Raw genomic sequence first — 20,740 nt, 5'->3', positions numbered from 1 at the left:
TTATGACTAATTCTCACAAACCCCCGCCTTTAGGGTCAACAGAGGCACGGCATCCCCTTTACGGTTACCCGTCGTCCCATTATGAGGTTTGAGAACACAGTTAATAGTTAGGCCGGTCAACCTGTGAAGTACGTGTGGCGGTGTGGGGTTAAAGAATAAGTTCAAGAAAATAACTTTTTTATGATTGGATATTTATGGCTAGTAATCCCAATTGCACTGCATAATATAGAGAAAAAAAAGAAACGCCACGGCACGATAGTGTAAAAGTTGAGTCGGTAAATGACAAGTAGGAAAACACAATAAACAAACACTGTGCTAAAAAAAACATTTTGCCGCAATGTTATCTTGCTGGCGCCGCAATGTTGCGAGCTCGGAAGACTGGCACGCTCTCGTCTTCTTCGCTCGCGGTGCTCGCCCGCCAGTTGGTTCCGCGCCTTCTTTTGCCGGTGCCTTTGTGTAGGTGAAAGTAAATCAGCCTACTCAGTGTAAGTGTCCGGGTACATCCAATGTACGGAGATCCTCTGGGTGTCTGCTACGCCCATCTACATGCCATGGACACGACATCTGTGCACAAGGCGAGCCGCCGCTTAAGAGGCTTAGCTCCCGAGTGGGGTCCCCTTGTTTCCCCACCGCGAACCATGATGACTACAGCGGCAAGCCAGACCATTCAGCTTCCCGTGAGTGTCCGGCCGCTGATCTACCATACTCCGCGCATGCCCAGGCCATTCCATGGCGACAGGTGTGAAGACGTTGAGGACTGGTTGACCAGCTACGACCGGGTCGCTGTGTTTAATGCGTGGCACGAGGAGCAAAAGTTGCGAAATGTTTATTTCGCACTAGAGGATGCCACCAAGATGTGGTTCGAAAACCATGAGGCTATCAGTACCACCTGACAGGAGTTCGGGCGGCAGCTGCTCGGAGCATTTGGCAACGATGCAAGAAAAGACATGGCTGAACTCATTCTACAGTCCCGATCACAACGGCCTAATGAGAGCGTCGCCATGTTTGTAGAAGAAATGACTCGGCTTTTCAACCGGGCGGATCTGGCCATGTCGGAGGCAAAGAAAGTGCGCCACCTTATGCGAGGCGTCAAGGAGCAGCTGTTTGCTGGCCTTGTACGTGACCCTCCGAATACAGTGGCTGATTTCACGAAGGAAGCGACAAGCATCGAGCGTGCCCGAATCAGCGATTTGTACATTTTTATCGCTCTGAGAACATCGCTGCCGAGGACTTCCGCTTGCCGATGGCAGGAAACGACAATGAAGCCCTTCGTGAGCGCATCCGAAGAATTGTGCGCGAAGAGCTGCAAAATCTGCCCTCTTTCGAGCAACACCCGCGTGTTAGGGGCATCTCGGATGTTGTGCGCGAAGAGCTCCGCCAAGCAGTGCCATCAGTGTCATCACCCAGCTGCCTGTGCCGTACATCATGACGCACACCTACGTGTTGCGTACCCCTGCACCAAAGCCATCGACACCCTGCAACTCTTCTCCTCCCTCTCGTCCTGCGCCCAGATATCCAGTTTCGACTGGTGTGCCTGACGCTCGACCACCCGTTCGCAAAGCACATGCTTGACGCACACTGGACAATCAACCTTTGTGCTTTCACAATGGCGAAGCCGGTCAAGTACTGCGCCACGGCCCGTACCGTTGAATGGGCTTGCACGGATTTTCACCGGATGCTCCTCGGCCACGCTGTGGCGAGCGACCTCGGGACATCGACCAATACCTCAGCCATAACCTCCCACCTGCGTACCTCCAGCGACGCCAGTCCAGGTCACCATCGCCGTCACAGTTTCTTCAGCCGCCGTACTTCCTTCAGGCAGTCCCCAAGTTCGCGCCCGGAAAACTGAAGACGGCGACCCTCGGGGGTAGGGCCGCTGTCGGTGAGCACTACGACCAACATCACACAGACCGACCTCCAACCCTTCGCTCCGAACAACAGTCCGACCACTTTTCGACGATCGACGAAGCTTTCCTCCGACGCCCTCAATCGACGCACCGCACGACCAACGAGTCCGACGACCAACCGCCGATCACAGAAGCTTACCTTCGACTCTGCAATAGAGGGTTTACAAAAGTAAGTTTGGCAACCATGAGCGGCACGCTGATCCCGCGCTGGCAGCCATATTTTGTTCGCTCCATCCGTTTGTTTTGGTTCGCTTCGTGTCCGTCCGTAAGCGCCCGCCGTTCTGTCCGCGCTTTTCACGTTGTAACCTAGTGTGCTGTGCTTGGACTTCTCTTCTGTTCCTGGTGGTGTCTGTTAGCGACGCCAAGAAGCGTATTTTGACAGCCGAGGCGTAGCGGGGCCCATCGGCCTAGCTGCCGAGCGCAGTTACAAATTGCTCTACGAGTCGTGCATGGGCCCCTCGTCGATCCGCGCGGCGTCATCCCTATCTATGTAGAGTATCCAGAGTTTTGTAATGTGCAGGATTTTTTTTTGTCTGTGTGCCTTTGCTATTTACTTGAACGACTATGAGAGATGATCGCGAATTTGTTTGCTTTGTTTGCGCATTACCGTCGCTCATCCCACTGGTAGATACTTGTTGGTGAAACGAGCGAGAATGCAATTTATTTTGAGATGAAAAAATCGTGCGTAATTTGACGTAAGTTGGAATGGCGCTTAGCATTTTCCTGCCTATGCCGTCGATGCAGTAGTTGGCACGGGTCTCGGAAATAATCGGGGGCTGCGTAAAAAAAAAAAAAAATGTCATGGTAATTTCTGCTTCCAGTGAGTGAAGGTTGATTGGTGTGCGATAGGCGATGATAAGTTAATACAATATTTGTAATTAATTGATCAATTAATGAAATAAAGAAAAAAAAAGAAAAAAAAATGGAAATTGAGGGTTTAAAGGTGTCAAAATGCTAGAATGAAAAACCAGTGCTTGGTGATGCTAATGAAGAAAATTTAGAATGTTTAATTGAAATAATTGAAGAATGCGTTAAGAGGTGTAAATTTACTACGAGCGGAAAGACGATTGTTGCTGACCCTAACTATTGGTGTATAAAAATATAAAACATTAAATAAAATGAAGAAGCAAATGATAGAAATCTAAAATAAATAAAAGCTAAAAATTTAAAACGGGAAGAAAGAAAACATTGTGTGTGTGTGAAAGAGACGCTATCGCGTCATACCCTTTACAGCGGAGCGTAAGTGTCCCCCTAATTTTTTATAACAGTATTATATAATAAACCTGACTTTATGAATAAAGCCAGTCGCACCAAGCACAGACACTTCGCAGTAATGTGAGTTGACTTTTCAAATTTATTTTCGTTTCAGCCGAGTTCCTCTTCTTCCGAGTTCCTCGAAGCTTCCCATGACAGCGCTTTCATATGAGGTTAAGGCTTCAAATGTCTACTATCTAACAGAGGGAATAAACAAGAAATCGGCATATTTACAAAATCAACTGAATTTCAGATGGCTGTCAAATAGCGAACCATCGGGTGACTCGACAAAACACACAAAAGTGAAGCGCACATCGGCCACGCTAGCAGGTATGAAGGCAAAGAATGCAAACCTGAGCTGCCCGCTCTGGACGCGCACCGAACTTCGCATGCTGGACGTGAGCATATTACAACACACTAGTGGGATGTCATCTTTTCCTGCTTTACTAGACGCCGCGGGTTTGGCAGCGGCTTTTGCAGCATGAAACATGCACCTCGGGCGCACTAGACAGCCATATTGCTCTCTGCACCAAGCACTACCATTTCGTATGAGTGTGAAAAGTAGTTGCGGTAATCATGCCCTTGTCTTAAATCAAATACACAATGGTAAATGCAACCTACGCACAAAATGTTTCAAAGAACGTATTTGAACTATAGCGTTCGTTATACATTTATTGCTCCTTCTCCCGTGTCCTCCATCGAATCATAAGCTTATCCTTCAAGTTACCAAGGCTCCATAGCACGCGAAACAACCTTGCTATTTTAGGTGATAGCACGTTCTGTGAGCTAACTGCCAGTCAGAGGGACGTGAATTGTAATGCTTTACATGATGCAAGTGACACTTGTAAAGCCGATTAGGATTCCAAACGAGCGATCGCATACACGCCTATACCTTGTTTCCGTGCGCGTCTACGACGGTGCGCTTGCCGCAGAAGGGTACGCAGCAACATGCTGGCATCATTCCGAATAGAGCTTGGTGCAAGCAGCGACTGCTGTGATGTTAAAAAATGAAACAATCGCTTGTGATCATTCCAATGCACCTTTCGGTGGAAGCATAGGTTCCACGAAGGCGCACGTTGACAGCGTACTCGATGGGAGGCGCGGGCGGACTGAGCAAAACATGGCCGCCGCGCACAGTTTCTGTCTCTTTCACTAGATGGCGCTAACTTTTGTAAAGCCTCTATCGGACGCAAGGAACAAGCCTTCAGCCCGACGATCCCTGACGCGCCGCACTTTGTCGACGGTGAGCTACCTAGCTTTCGCCGAGATGCCGATCGTCGTTGATAACCACCACACGACTGCTCTTGTAGATAGCGGCGCTGATTTTTGCGTTATGAGTCATGGCCTTGCTACCATCCTGCGAAAAGTCCTGACTCTTCGGCACACGGAGCCCCGATAAGGACAGCCAGAGGGCATGTTGCAACGCCGCTTGGAGTATGCGTCGCTGGCGTTGAGATTGCCCACGTAACTTTGTCGTGTTGCTTCGTTGTGCTAGCAGAGTGCTCCAAGGACCTGATTCTCGGCCTTGATTTTCTTAGAGAAAACAACGCAGTCATCGACCTCCGTGACTTCATGGTGACTTTTTCCATTCACCGCGCAATTTACAACGAGTACAGACAGCACAGCGACGACTACACAGGCGGGCCAGGTTTCCGAGTCTGCGACGACCGTGTCACTCTGTCTCCATGCACCAGCTTGTTTGTTACAGTGCAGTGCGACAACCCTCCCGCCTTTCAAGACCTCGCGGAAACGAACGTGAATTTATTGTTGAGCCTACAAGTCTGCGTCGCTCGGAAGGTCTTTGCTTTGAGTAATAAACGAACTGAACTGCTTTTAGCGATGTTTAGTGCCGAATACCGCCAACCGCAAAGCGCAGCCATCGCTTATTTTGACGAAGTCAGTGCACCCTCCGCCCACTGCTCCCTTTCGCTGGCTAACGAGAACCCTCCCGAGAGCGATGGACATATTGTTAAAACTGACGGGAATCCTTCTTTGTCTCTTACCCAGAAACGCCGCCTTCAAGCAATGCTGGACACTTACCGTGACTGCTTTGCCGTCACTTCCAAAGTGAAACAGACGTCAGTAGCCAAACATCGAATTATAACTGATCCCACCGAGCGCCCTATCCGCCAACACCCCTACCGAGTATCGGCGAAAGAACGAGATGCTATTCGGGAACAGGTTGATGAAATGCACCGCGATGTTGTGATCCAGCCGTTCACAAGCCCATGGGCCTCACCAGTTGTGCTGGTGAGTAAAAAGGACGGAACACTCAGATTCAGCTTCGACTATAGGAGACAACAAAATTAAGAAAAAGGACGTCTACCCATTGCCTCGAATCGACGACTCGTTCGGCCGACTCCGCCACGCCCGATACTTTTCATCGCTCGATCTACGCAGGGGGTACTGTCAGATTGAAGTCGATGAACGTGATCGAAAGAAGACCGCGTTCATTACGCCTGACGGACTGTACGAATTTAAGGTGCTTACCTTCGGTTTGTGTTGCGCTCCAGAAACCTTTCAAAGAATGACGGACACTGTCCTAGCCGGCCTGATATGGCAGACGTGCCTCGTCTACCTTGACGATGTTGTCATTTTCTCTGCGACCTACGAGGAGCACTTCAAAACGACTGACCGCAGTGCTAAATGCCATTCGTAGGGCCGGGCTCTCACTTAAACCAGAAAAATACTACTTTGCATTCCAACAGGTAAAGTTTCTGGGTTACGCCGTGAGCGCTGATCCAGAGAAGACGGCTGCCGTAGCTGCTTTCCCGACCCCCACTGATAAAAGTTCCGTGCCTCGGTTTTTGAGCCTCTGTGCATATTACAGGAGATTTGTGCACGACTTCTCCCGGATAGCGGGACTATTGACTCGTCTAACAAGGGACGACCAGCCTTTCATCTGTGCCGGCAAGCAGCAGAGGGCCTTCGAGCAGCTTCGCAAGCGCCCCCAAACAACGCCCGTACTTGGTCACTTCGACGAGGAGGCCGACAAAGAATTGCATACCGACGCCAGTAACGTTGGCCTGGGTGCAGTTCTCGTTCAGTGGCAAGATGGCGTTGAGGGGGTGATTGCTTACGCCAGCCGCACCCTGTCTCGATCCGAAGCGAATTATTCTACTACCGAAAAGGAGTGCCTTGAAGTTGTGTGGGCGGTAACAAAATTTCGGCCGTATTTGTATGGTCGGCCGTTTAAGTAGTCAGCAACCACAACTCACTCTGTTGGTTCAGTTCAGTTCAGTTCAGTCGTTCAGTCGTGTCCGACTCTTCGTGACCCTATTGACCATGTCACGCCACGCTTTCTGGTCTCTCACTATCTTCCTAACATCACATAACTTCATCTGGATCACTGCCTTGTCGTGGCGGAGGGGTTGCGAAACTCGATGAAGTCGTGAGCTCTGCTGTGTAGGGCCACCCAAGATAGACAGGTCACGGCAGAGAGTTCTGACAAAATGTGATTCACTGGAGAAGGTAATGGCAACCCATTCCAGTATTTCCTGCCAAGAAAACCCTATGGCCAGTCACTCTGTTGGTTAGCGAACCTTAAAGATCCTTCACGCCGGCTAGCCCGCAGGAGTCTCCGCTTACAGGAGTTGGACGTCACTATTGTGTACATGTTCGACGAGAAAAACAGTGACTCTGACTGTCTATCCCGAGGCCCTATCCGGTGTTCTTCAATTGAAACAGATGACTCCGTTTTCCTCGTCACTCTCAAGACGCCAGATCTCGCTCAACAGCAACGAGCCGACACCAAACTCCGGCCCCTCATCGATTACCTCGAGGGAACCGCCTCATCACCGCCTCGCCTTTTCACGCGTGGCCTGTCGTCGTTCTTCTTGCGTGGCGGCGTCCTCTACAAGAAAAACTACGCTTCCAGAGACATTCAGTATCTGCTGGTGGTCCCTTCGCCACTCCGTACCGACGTGTTGCAGCCATACCATGACGAGCTTTCTGCCGGGCATCTCGGTTGTTCTCGCATCTTGTCACGAGTACGACAAAAGTACTACGGGCCAAAGCTTACCGCTATTGTTCAGCGCTATGTTAGGACGTGATTGCCAACATCGGAAGATACCACCTGTGCAGCCGGCCGGCCTGCTGCAGTTTATTGTTCCTCCGCGAGTGCCATTTCACCAAGTCGGTATGGACTTGCTCGGGCCATTTCATACGTCATCATTGGGCAACCGGTACATTGCAGTCGCCACAGATTATCTAACCCGCTATTGTGAGACGAAAGCTCTTCGCAGCGGCGCATCTACTGATATTGCGAACTTTTTCATCTTTAATCTATTGCTTCGTCACGGTGCCCCTGCGATCGTTTCAACTGACAGAGGCACAGCGTTTACTTCAGCTCTAACCCAGGAAGCGATGCAGCTCAGTGGCACTTGTCATCGCCGAACAACAGCTTACCAACCTCAGACGAATTGCCTTACTGAGCGGCTCAATAAGACCATCGACGATATGCTTTCTATGTACGTCCAGCAAGACCATAAGAACTGGGACTAGATACTACCGTATGCAACATTTGCTTATAACACCGCAGTCCAGGAAACGACCCGCTTTACACTGCTTCGTTTGGTGTACGGTCGCGAAGCTGTCACCATGCTGGATGCAATGCTACTGTCAGATGTTGCCCACCCATCGATTGCCGGTGCTGACAAATTCGTACAGCGTGCCGAGGCCGCTCGCCAGCTGGCTAGATTGAGAGTCCGGACACAGCAAGTTAAAGCTGCTCGACGTTATAACCTTCATCAGAGCGAGGTAATTTACATTCCTGGCGATCAGGTTTCGGTGTGGACACCTGTTCTCCAGCGGGGTCGCTCCGAGAAGCTTCTGCGCCGCTACTTCGGCCCGTACGAAGTACAATGCAAACTCAGCGATGTCACGTACGAAGTGATCCCGCAAAGAACGTACGCTCATCCCTACCTCAAACACAATCAGAAGTCATACATGTCGCCAGGATGAAGCCCTTCTACTCCCGCTACGTCAGGCTACATTCGTATTTTCTTTGCTTCCTTTAATTTCTTTTTGGGAACACGGCGTCCTCGCCGACTACGGTTATCCTCGACCTCGCCATTCGGCATCTGGACGATGCCTTTTCCACTGGGAGGGGCAGTGCCGCAATGTTATCTTACTGACGCCGCCATGTGGCGAGCTTGGGAGACTGGCACGCGCTCGGCTTTTTCGCTCTCGGTGCGCGCCCGCCAGTTGGTTCCGGGCCTTCTTTTGCCGGTGCCTTTGCGTAGGTGAAAGTAATTCAGCCTACTCAGTTTCACTGGCTTCTTTGACACAGTAAAGATAACAAAGCAAGTATTCCGGATATATTAAGTAGGGCAAGAGTTACATGGAAAACAGCGAAAAAATACTAAGCCTGATCAAAGTTTAAAGAAAGGCGAAAACAATATTCAATATCTGACAGTCTGTGGCAAAAAGGATTTCTCACTGCTTTCTTGTTCGATGAGGCGTCGTATTCGCAGAGTTGATCGCTAGCGGCGGCCCTACAAGATGAAGATAAGCAATGAGTGGATCGCGGGCTCGGTGAAAAACAAGTCACTTTCCCATAGCAAACGGCCGAGAGAGAGGCCCGGAAGACATAGTCTTGCCAGAGCGCGCTGCCGCGGGTATAATCGTTCAGAGCACTATACCTCGGGCGTGCTGCGGTCTGCCTTTTTATACGTTTGACTTGTTGCGCTGTGGCTCATTGTCAAGGACGCGCGCTGGCCGATTACTGCCCCCGAGAGTCATGTCGAAGCATTCTTGGAAGAGAGGGGAGATCCAGTGAGTTCTGCTCTATGTGTGAAGCAGGAGATCTGGTAACTTCCACTCTGTATGTGAGGCAGCAGATTCCGTAAATTCTATTCTATATGTGAGGCAGCTTGTGACACTCATCCTTTGCAGGTAATAAGTGTTCGAACGTAAATTCGGTACATTCGTTAGTGAGTGTATTTGAAGTGGAACCTTTCAGTTTCATTAGCTGGGTAATGCCGGTTGTAAATAAGCGTCCGGACAAGCTGATACGAAATTAAATGGTTCTGGTGTCTGTGATATGCGTTAGAATTGGCGCATAGCCTCTTTTTCGTATCTGTAGTGTAGAGGTTTAAAAACACTATTGCGCTTATGCCATCGGTCTCCACCGTTCTTCATCTAAGCCTCACTTTTTTCTCACGGCCATAAAACTGTGATGCTTTATGTGATCTCGACCTCCCTCACATTTTGTGTTTAAATATGCTCGCAAGGCAGGCCCGCCGAGCATCCTCTGCTTTTTCTCACGTACGCGACTTCCTCAACGATTTCTGTTAGCTTTCCGGTGGAAGGCAACTACAGTGTCAATGAACATTTTCAATGGCAAGAAATGTCCTATATATTTTCTGCATTTCTGTGAAAGGAGAAATGAACTACTTTTGAATTCTCTATTCATTTATTTTATACTTTTGTTTATGTTTGGAATTGTGTAAATATTGCTTCAAATGGGACGCTACTGTCGTCAAGATCAGAAGCCGTTCGTAAAAACGAAATGAAAAAAAAATGGGGGCGCTTACAAGCATTAGAAGCAGTCTTGCTGGTTATATATCAGCAAGAGGTCATTGTTGTATCCTTTTCTGTATTTATGTCTTCCGTCCTCACAAGAGATTGTGGGTTCAACCTACATTCACCACTGCAAGCACCTGAGAACTTGACCACATATGAGGAGGCATCATGACATGGAATGCATCGGCAACCAGTGGGCGCTTGACCGTGGAGTCTAACAACTGTCAGCGACTAGAGCACCTGATATGGTATCGTGATGGCACAAAACAATATCCTTGATATTAGTTAAGCTGACCTCTTTACCTCAGAACTGGTATGTTCCGGGGCTGCTGATGCCACAAGGTCAGATCACCAGCTTTAAACCAAGGAGCTTTGTTCTAACGTTTTTTGTAGTTTATTTGGTTCCAAGGATCCCAGGTCTCTTGTGTCACCACAACTATAATGTTATGCAAATATTAGTGTAGAAAATAAGGTTGAAAATATATCAGGACACCAACCACTGTAACATCAGTTGCAAGAGGATACTTTGGGCGATGGTAGTTGGGCAACATTGAGCGTTCCCCCCAGAGACGTCAAGTGCTTATGTTGACGAAACTTTGAGATCTTGACGGTTTACATGATAATTGTTTCAATGAGGCTGTGAGCAGAAGTTTTAACTGAATTTCACATTGGTGGGTAGAAAGGTGGCCCATATTTCTGGAGGCGTACCATATCCCATGAGACTAACGATTGGTGGGCAGGTCGTTACCGAAGTAGTTACGAAAAGTTCTTTTTTTTTTCTTCTCTTCATTTCAGTCCCTCTCCCGATTAATATGAATCCTTCACTCTACACCATTACAGCACAACTTCACCTCTGTCAGGGTGCGGCCTCTCATCGTGGCACCCGAAACCAATCTCCCTGTCACGTCGAACAGCAGAGCCGATCGGCTCGCTTCGAAGCTGCTCTCTACCTCGAAGTCCTCTTCGCCACGTTTCTGGGGACCCTCCCTTCCTTTGTCGTTTCGTAGCGGTTGTGTGTGGCTGGTGCAGGCGTCTTCCACTACCGTTACATCCGTTGACTGCCAACGCCAGCCAAATTCTCGAAAATCGACTCGTTGGGCGGCGGGGATGGTTGCAGGAGGATCGGGTGTCTGTTCGGGCGCGACACTTTTCTACGGCCGACATCGTTGGCCGTCCGTGCGGCGGCAGCCCACAGACTTGCTCTCAAGTTCGGACAGTTCAAGGGAGGAGGCGTCTGCCAGGGTCAATCCGTTTGCTTACAAACCCACACAAACCCAAGCTAAAATACACCTGCGTATAACAGGGTTATCAAGCGTTCATTCTGCCCAAGTTTAGGGCGCTTCAACGGCGCACTTAACAAAACTCTTAAGGCTTTCTCTTTAGCCTAAACCCCATCGGTTGGTAATAATATCCCTGCCCTCTCCAGCAATTTTTGCTCTGTGTGTGTGTTTGCCTGTCTTTGAGTGTCTGCCTGTCTGTCAGCCTGTGCGTGTGTGTGCATGTGTGTGTGTGCGTGCGTGTATGCGTGTGATAAGCAAAAGAGGCTTTTAAGAGCAGAAAGTTAGGAGGAGTATAGGTGGTCGGTGCAACGCTGGGTCTGCACTTTACCGTTTGGATTGGAAGGCGACAGTTCGAGAAGTACGACGTGTCAGGTAGCCTTCAGTTTATTACCAAAGAGATGCTTGCGTGGGAGATTTGGCAAAATGTGTGTCAGAAGCTGACTCCAGGATGCAGTGTCCGCTGTGCAGAGAAAAATTTCATAAAGAGGGATTTGTCTTCTGGTGATATCAAGTACCAGTGGGAGTGCGCGTGAGAGGCTGTCAATTGCAGTCGGAAATGATTCGTTCTTCTCTGCTCCCGCTGTGCTGTAGACTCCTGGTGGTCAGGCTAAGCCGATCCTCAAAGTATCGGACGAGTCAGCTTTTGAGCAAGCACGTGGGCGCGCTCGTTTGCAGTAATGAACCCAACTTCGACACAGCCTTAAGACACAAAAATGTTTATTCCTAGAATTTTGAATTCCTAACAAATGAAAGAGACTGAACGTCATTCGCCAGTACAGAACATAAAAGACAGTGACGAGGCAACGACGGTCCACTTATGCAACAATCAACACACTATTTCGAATAGTACTGTTGTATTTGTCCGTACACTCCACCGTTGCATCCACCATTTTTACTTTACATCAAACACCTGTTTGCGGCTTTTACAGGCCTCGCTTTTGGGCTAAATTAGGCTACAGTACGTCACAGTGAAATGTTAGCCAACTTAAAACTCAGCACTGTGCCCCAATATATGTTTTCTAATTTCATTTTGTGCCTAGTATCTCTCAATGTGCGTCACTGCCTGTGATGTGTTACTCATTACACGCAAAAATCCACGGCGCACTGTGAGCGGAAGACTTCGCAAATATATTTGAAAGTGTGGCAACAACAGGAAATTAGCATCCTCCGCCTAAGCCGGTGGTTTATGATGATATCATTTCTAAATCGTGTCACAACACGATAATAATGATATTGTTTTGGTTAGTGGCACGTCTTGTCTCCTTACGTTTGTTCAGATACAGCCATCGCAGATGTTTACGCCTACACAAAGAGTATGTCTTTAACACGACAACATGCATGCAGTGAACTACGTTCTGACTTTAGTAACGCACAGTGCTCTCCAATGTTCTGATTCATGGTCAGGGAACTGTTCAGTCGAGGTTGATACAACGAAATGAAGGAATTGCTTGAAGCTAGGCGTTCATTTTTCATTATTGAGGTATGAGCCGTTGGGGCTCAACGGAGATCCTTTAAATAGCGATAATTTGAACATAATGTAGTAGAGAGAGTTTTGATGACTGGTAAAAAAACAGGAACAACCAAGGCTTCAACCTAGCAAGCTAGAGGGACAATAACGAGCAAACAGTACAGCCCAATGAGTGATATGCTTGGAATTTCTGGAGTTTTCTTTAATACATGCCGGCAACTATACCCGTGCTTTTTGCTTGAACAAGCACAGCAGCCGTCACTAGTAAAGAAGCGCTTATAAATTCACCGCCTGCTAATTAGAGCTGCACTCTGTCATATGAAATGGAAGCCTCCAGCGAATCACTATTTTGGAAGGTTGAAGTCATAGCACCACTTGGGCAGCTTGGCACCGATATTAAAAAAGCATATGACAACCGGCGAGCACGCGCCGTTCATGCGTTGAGCAGAATCACTTTTTGAGGCCTAGGAGTTCAACTGCCAGCGGGCGCATCTTGGCTTTTTGCGCTTTGCCGATGGGCGTCCTTGGGACGTTTGGATCGTAGATGAAGTACTTCGGAACCTTGAATCGAGTCAGCTGAAAAAGGGACAATAAAAATAATATTAAGATTTACTCTTGATTATTACTATTATGCTTTAGCTGTAGCGGATATCTTTACTCTATGTCTAGACTTTCCATGCATGACGATTATTTGTAAGCTAAAGGGGACCTTGCGTGTGTGGCTTGTGGGTGACTTCTCCGGTGGGTGGAATGAGACGGGGAGATGGGTTTTGAAGAGCAGCCCGGCCTTAAGGATGTCGGGTAAAAATGTGGCTATATTTTCTGAAGTACCGCTAGCTCTTTCTCTGCGCATTTAAATTAGTCCTCTCTATCGTCCCTTTTTTCATTTCAATATTGCGTGGGCTTGTAGCGCGCGGAAAATTTCAAATGTTCGAGAACCAAGGTCCCCGGTCTTTGTGGTCCCTAGAAATCTGGGCATGGAAGCGCATCGAGAGAGATTAGGGTACCCTTGAGCCTTGGGGTAACGGAAGCGGCCAACGCTTTTTTGCCGAACGATCGTGCGCCCAAATCTGTATTGCATAACTACAACATGGCAGTGTCCTGCGAAGTTGGAGCGCTCGCTTTAGCGGTGATTAGTCGTTACCGCTGTATGGTCTCGATTTATTGCACGCGAAAGCCGCGTGCAGCCTGTACTTTGAAATGCACGCACCACAAAACACCTAGCGTTCAGGCGAATCTTATTTTCAGATTGCCCGCGGTTTTGCCAAGACTTACCGTGTACACGTCCCCCAATTGCAGTGGCGGAAAGACGTGAGAAGGTTCGGGTGGTTCAAAGCGGGTAATGATTTTGTCCAGGGGATGGAGCGCCGAGATTTAATGATTCATTTACACGCTCGTTTCACTGCACTGTAACGTTTCTACATATGGAGCTAAATAAGAAGACATTTTGCATTTGCTAAAGCTTACTTTCCGCAATGTTGATGCTATGATGCCGCTTTAGGAATAAATCCAAAAATATAACACTTAGTCCTTGAATTTTACTTTTGTTTTAGATATCATATGCAATTTAATGTTATACAAAAAGTAGGCAGAGGGAAAGACAGAGAGAAATTCGTCACGTTTACTAGACAATGACGCCGTCTAGAATCTATGAATTGAATCATGAAAATATAAATTACAGGTGTTGCATTCGACTTCCAATATCGCATTAGAAGTGCACTCGTCGTACCAGCGCCGCTATGCACTTCAGAAGGCTGATCAAGGAGTTTTGTGCAGTGGAGAAAACAGAATTTTCAACTGAGGGTAGGAAGGGGGGGGGGGGGGGGGTAGAATGTCTTAATCAGATTATTTCAGCAGGAAACGTGTGGTAAACTATTAGAGAAATAGCATACCCAGAAATAACTAGACGATAGATTTTTGAGAAACAATATTATGAATATGTTCTTGGTGTATTCGCAGATAAGCTCTGATAACAGCTTTAACTGCATTGGACAATGCCGTGGTAAAAACGTCTGATATTCACTGCAAATGGAGCTATTTTTTTATTTGAGCACCTGTTCCTTTTACCAACTACAAGTGCTTCGTCTATTTTTGCGTAAACATCTGCCACACATCAGCCGTAACTACTCCGTTTGTTTCGTTTTGTTTAAGTGTGAATATCTTGCGCAAATGAACTCGCACTGCCACCCGCATATGATCCCTAAGCAAGGAGAGTGTTGGTGGCATCGAAGGTGGGAATAGAGCCCTCCGGGGCCCTTGGATCCCATGTGAGGCATGCTATACATCCAGGCGACGCAGGCACATTCGAAGGGCTCGGTTAAAGCGGTGATTTATATCTACGGATGCTTATGCCTACATGTTCTTTTGCGACTTCATCAATTCTTTCATAACGGTCTTCGGCTAGATTGTACTTCTAAATCAAACTTTGTTTACGCAGGACGTTAGAAGACAAGCGATTACTACGAGTGTAGTTGATTCTTGTTTAGTGCGCATTCATCATCATTATCATCATCAGCCTGACTATACCCACTGCAGGACGAAGGCCTCTCCCATATTTCTCCACTTAACCCGGTTCTGTGCTTGCTTCATCCACTTGACCTCTGCGAACTTCTTAACCCCATCCACCCACCTAACTTTCTGCCGCCCCTGCTGCGCTTTCCTTCCCTTGGAATCCAGTTGGTTACCCAAAGCGGCCATCGGTTATACTCTCTTCGCCCTACATGTCCTGCCCATGCCCATTTCTTTCTTAATTTCCGCTAGAATGTCAGTATCTTGAGTTATTTGTCTAACCCACTCTGCACGCTTCCTATCTCTTAATGTTACCCCTACCATTTTTTGTTCCATAGCCCTCTGGGTTGACCTCAACTTAAGTAGAACTCTCTAGGTCAGCCTCCACGTTTCAGCCCCTTAGGTGAGTACAGGTAAGATGCAACTGTTGTATACTTTCCTATTGAGCGATATCGGTAAGCTGCTAGTCATAATCTGCGAGTGCTTGCCAAATGCGCTCCATCCCAATCTTATTCTTCTTGTTATTTCCTTTTCACGGTCCGGATCTGCGATTACTACCTGTCCTAAGTTGACATATTCGCCTACTACTTCCAGTACTTCGCTACCTAACGTAAACTACTGTTCCTTCCCAAGGCTGTTGAACATTACCTTAGTCTTCTGCATATTGATTTTCAAGCCTACCTTTCCACTTTTCCTGTCTAGGTCATCAATCATTATTTGCAGTTCATCCCCCGAGTTGCTTAGCAAGACAATGTCATCAGCAAATCGCAGATTACTGAGGTATTCTCCATCTACCCTTATCCCTAACTGCTCCCATTGCAAGTCTCTGAATACTTCTTCTAAGAAAGCTGTGAATAGTACTGGGAGATTGTGTCTCCTTGCCTAACACCTTTTCTTTATGGGAATTTTGTTTCTTTTTTTCATGCAGAACTATGGTTGCTGTGCAGCCACTATATATATTTTCCAGCACTTTCACGTACGGCTCGTCTACCCCCTGATTTCACAATACCTGCATCACCGCTATAGTTTGCATTGTTACATGTCTAAGAGCATCTATCTTCGCAAAACCTGAATTCTGCGCTAATTAAAATTGGCAGTGATGCAGTTGCTTGCTCGACATCCTCATCTGGTTTACCATACCTTGCCTTCACAGTGATCCCTCAGCTCCTCGTCAGTGACACTCAGTCCGTTCTTGAGCACAACCCATGCACACACCTCTTCGCCCATCCGGTCGTCAGGGACTCCGATAACCTTCATAAAAAAGTAGAGGAAGTTAAAAGAAATTTTAAATCACATTCGCAATAAACTAATAAGAGACACATGACCCAACAAGCGCAGGAAAGGGCATTACTTCGAAGTTTTTAGAAGTTACGTGGCCTTGAAAAATGGAGCATTTGCTGTTTATTCCCACCAAGTACGATTGTAGGATTTGTTGGGCTATTCAATATGGCAAGGAAAAACGATTTCGCAGAAAACAACAAATCTCTGTTATTTTCCAACTGAGGTCGAAAATTACGTTTTTGTGCAGCTGATAACTCTGTGCAACTGTTTACGCACTTAAAGGCCTGTACGCTCCCCTATATTTGTTAGAAAGGCAGCAGGTGGCGGAAACATCATAACAACAATGAAGAAAGATAACAGGCAGCGAAAGAGGAACCGAGAGGATGGCTCTAATCATAAGTATACGTTTAGTGCAATGCCTAAATAAATTCAAAATTAATTACCATTTCGTCACGCCTCAGAGACTTACGTTGTTCTTATCCAAGAAGAAATCGCAATAAAGAGCACAAGCTCTGAACACAATGACGGACGTTACTCTTGCCCCATAAGCAACTGCGTTTCGTGAGGCCATCTTCGGGTGCTCACTCCCTTGTCCGCAGAGTTATAAAGGAAATATGTCTCGACAGATTTCCAGTCAACCGTCTTGCAGAGGCGCTTCAGTACTCTACAGGTATAAAAGTTTCATGCATAATGTGTTTTCATCTTGACTTATTTTTCCCCTGCGGCCATGGACAGTATATTGCTACTGGCCAACAAGCTGCGACTCCTCTCCTTCAACAGTGTTTTGTTATAGTCTGACTTATGTGCACTTTACGCAAGACAGTGCAACTAAGCAAAGCACTGAAGTGCTGCAGTTCACAGTGCGTACTTTAAGCGCCGAAAAAGCACTTTTTCGACGTTTCGTGGAAAAAAGCTGAAGTTGAGACTTAACAGCAGGTTCACCGTCTATGTAGGCCTGAGTCAGTTAAGAGCATAGTCGCGTACGTTGCTGATAGCCTTACTAAAGACGTCACGTATAGACTTTAGTCTGCAGGCAGCAGTTGGGAAAGCCCCATCAGGCATCTTCTGCCTGTGCCTTACATGTATAGTCTCTTCTATACACGTAGGGCACAGATAAGGAGAAAGCAAGGCATTCAGATCTTTCTTTTTTCCCAGTTGTGAACAGCGTCCAGATTTTGTCGCATGGTCAACAACCTTAGTATTGCTAAAGCATGCGGATGAACCAGCTGCTTCAACAATGGTTCTAGGCCACGATATGTTAATTTCACATCGGAGTGTCTTAATTATTTCTTACGTCCTGTGAAAAGTTCTGTATTTAACAAACGTCCAGAGCCTGAACCAATGACAGCGGTTGCCAAATTGCCAGTGCCCGTTAGGCTTCCCATTGCCCCAAAAGCAAATAAAGGAAACGAACACAGGAAGAAAAGTGCATTTCAGCTTTTCACTCCAGCTCTCGCGTACTTACGTGGTCCGGCAAGAAGGTTGACATCGAGATACTTAAATTGCATTGGTAAAGCAGGAGCCAAGTGCCTGCGCAACCGTTTTACAGACATCAAAAATTAACTTGGCTGCCTGGAAAGTCACATTAACATTAAAATATCATGATTATATGTCGATTGCTTGCTTCTCGGATCAGACCAAAAAGCCGAATTCCTCCCATGTGAACTGTATATGTTTGTTTTGCGGGTGAAAAACTTGTGTTGGTACCCTGTCCTTTGTTCCGACAATTGTTTTTCACTGTCAGTTGCGCCATGGCAGATATTTGAAAAGCACCAACTAGACGTATATTATTTCGAAAACGCAATAGGTCGCACGAAGGCTAATATGTGGCGCCTTAATCAATAGTGAGGCCTAACTGAAGTCATCTACCAAACGACTGATTAGGTACCTTAAGTAAAAAGAAAGAAGTTAAAAATTATAATACACATATGGTGGCCAATTAACCTGCGATGTTGTGAGTACCGTTCTTACTGCTAATGGCACGGATGAGACTATACCTTCAATAACTAAAAAAAAAAGTCTTACTTTGTACAGATGGCAGGAACTCGAGTCTAATGTCTAGGAAATGAACGAAAATTAGGAAGTTTACTGTGAGTACTCAGCGCGATCATTATGTCTGTTGCTGCTAATCAAACAGTGACACAGTCAAAAAGCGGGGAAATTCCTTCTTACTAAGGAAAAGAAACTGCGTCAATTGTGTTCAGTGCTTTTTAAAACTCAGGAACAGAGGTAGTTACCAAACTCTCCTGAACAGCTGGATGAGTGTTGAGCACTTCTTCCACCTCGACTGGAAATATATTTTCACCGCCTCGAATCACAATGTCCTTGAGCCGGCTCACAATGGTAATGTAGCCGTCTTCATCCATGACACCAACATCACTGCAGGAAAAGATTAGAAAGTGTTCGTGGTTTTAAACCCAGGTTTTGTGACACCGATGATATTCTGAGAACAAGTTATCAAGACGCCACATTCCCTGGCCATATTGTAATGTCTTCATAGTTATAGTGAACTAGAATACTAATGTAGTGGCACAAATGGAGGCGCGCGACGGCTGAGCAGCTGAAGCATAACACCTCTCCCGCCCACAGGGGGCGCTGCCGCGGCTTTTACTAGAAACGCGCCGCTGCCTCCATGCTCCTCAGCACAGTGGGAACGGCTTTCCGGACGTTGAACTCTTGCATTTTGTCTGCCCTCTGAGTTTCAGCGTGGCTCCTGAAACACCAAAACGGCGAGAGATACAGAAGAAAATCGTCTCTTATGTGCTGTCGCATGACTTCAGTGCTATGTAGTCTGTACGGAGAGCACGATGTCGAAGAGAAAGACAGCCTCCCATAGTTTCACACTGCGGGAGCGGTTACCCGGGCGCTCCTGAAGCGTATCTTGCACTCAGATCCCAGAGACGATGACCTCATGAAGAAGTAAGAGCGCAATCTTCATAGTCAAGAGAAACCGTTGGCAGAATCCTCAGCGGTTTGCGTGGGCTTTTTGGAGCGCGACTGCATATTGCACTGACATGATAAACTGGTCAGAACTGTGACTTCCTCGTGGGAAACCATCTCTGGAACCTGGTGCGGAAGCGCCAAGCTTCCATGTACCTGAAAATGTGTCAATGCAATTAGATCTGCAGAGCGCCTTGTTAGAGTGGGCAAAAACCCAGCCTATTGTTTTGAAGCTGCCATATAACAAAAGTCGGCTGGTTACACCAATAATCTGCCTGCCATAGTACCGAGAGTTGGTTTATTGTTCCTCTTACAATAGACAACTTGCCGAACTTTGTAAACCAGATTCTCTGCAAGACTTGTTTTGCAACAGAAAACTCAGCAGTTCCAAGATGCCACTGTCCCAATAATTTAAAGAAACGAGCACATAAAATTAAACCCAAGAATGCATCCAGAATACTGAGGAAGAGGGGTGGGAACAGTTCAATGCTTGAATAGCGCCGAAATAGGGGATGAAGGTTGTGGAGATTGTCCAGCGCCTTGCACCTCGAGTGTGACTGCATTCGCCCCATTCGTTGCGCTGCCTCCCTGTGACAAGCTTCGTGACTCGCAACTTACAATAAAGACCCAGGTAGCACTGAACATTAGAATAATTTAATAAAATTGTTATCTAAGTTGCCTGGATGTTGCCTAACGGTCTGTAACCTAGAAATAATATTAGAAGAAGATTCAAAAGATACATTATAGTAATGTTGAATTTTGAATGATATGTTCCATGTTGAACTATAAACATTATTTTAGTGTTACCAACAAATGCAACTTCTTTTTAATTTGAGCTTTCCGGTGATACCCGCTGTAGAATGCTATCACAGCCCTAATATCGTGTTAAAAAGTTTGTTTTTAATCCATTTGTCACTATAACTGTTGCAACACCCGTCGGCGATGCATATAAAAGCTTGGCCCTATGATATTTGTTCAGGGGTGAGTGTAGGAGTTGGGCTGTATTATGGAGTTGTTGTACTGTACGGCGGTATCTGCAAAGCGTGCAAGCTGTGTGCCATCACGAGCGGTGGGCCTGCATTCTCGTGCAAGGGTGCTCTACGTTGTCCGAATGTTACAGATATATGTTGTATACAATATTATATCTTTATTGTTTAAATATTTTTTTTGTATGATAATACCAACATTTATATGTAATATTGCTGAAACATTACAATAAAATGACATTAACATATGCAAGGACATAACAAGGAAATAAAGTTTGACTACAACAAAAATGTAACATTGCTCTAATATTTCGGTTCTACCTGGAGAAGAAAATCCTTGCCGCTAGTGTATTGTCAGCCTGACAACGTCATGCACACAATGTGAGTAAGACTTGCCGGAAATCTAGTTGGGAATATTTCAACCCTGGGTGAAAGTTTGACATAGGTGAAACGCATATGCGTTTGTGAGGCCACTGAGAAAAACACATTGCGTATATAAATACATGACACGTAAGTGTGCAGACAGATGAATTGCAGGTGTAGTTCATCATAATTGCAGTTAGGTAAGCTTGGCCTGGGATGTGCATGTAA

General features: G+C 46.7%; 1 protein-coding gene across 1 annotated transcript in view; it reads right to left on the bottom strand.

Moving 5' to 3' along the window:
• Positions 1–11,665: 11,665 nt before the first annotated feature.
• LOC146178024 (medium-chain acyl-CoA ligase ACSF2, mitochondrial-like) overlaps positions 11,666–20,740 on the bottom strand; it is a 67,246-nt gene continuing 58,171 nt past the window's right edge. Inside the window, exons 14-16 of the mRNA XM_084580705.1 lie at positions 18,461–18,602; positions 16,083–16,193; positions 11,666–13,010 (exon numbers count right to left, since the gene is read on the bottom strand). Of these exons, the coding sequence (XP_084436831.1) occupies positions 12,885–13,010; positions 16,083–16,193; positions 18,461–18,602 (379 nt within the window). The 3' untranslated portion in view covers positions 11,666–12,884. The remainder of the gene's footprint in view (positions 13,011–16,082; positions 16,194–18,460; positions 18,603–20,740) is intronic.

The sequence above is a fragment of the Amblyomma maculatum genome, chromosome 10, assembly GCF_055883805.1.
Source record: "Amblyomma maculatum isolate TAMU_Amacu chromosome 10, ASM5588380v1, whole genome shotgun sequence".
Taxonomy (NCBI): domain Eukaryota; kingdom Metazoa; phylum Arthropoda; class Arachnida; order Ixodida; family Ixodidae; genus Amblyomma; species Amblyomma maculatum.
The sequence above is the reverse complement of the archived record's forward strand: the minus strand, read 5'-3'. Positions and strand labels throughout refer to the sequence as shown.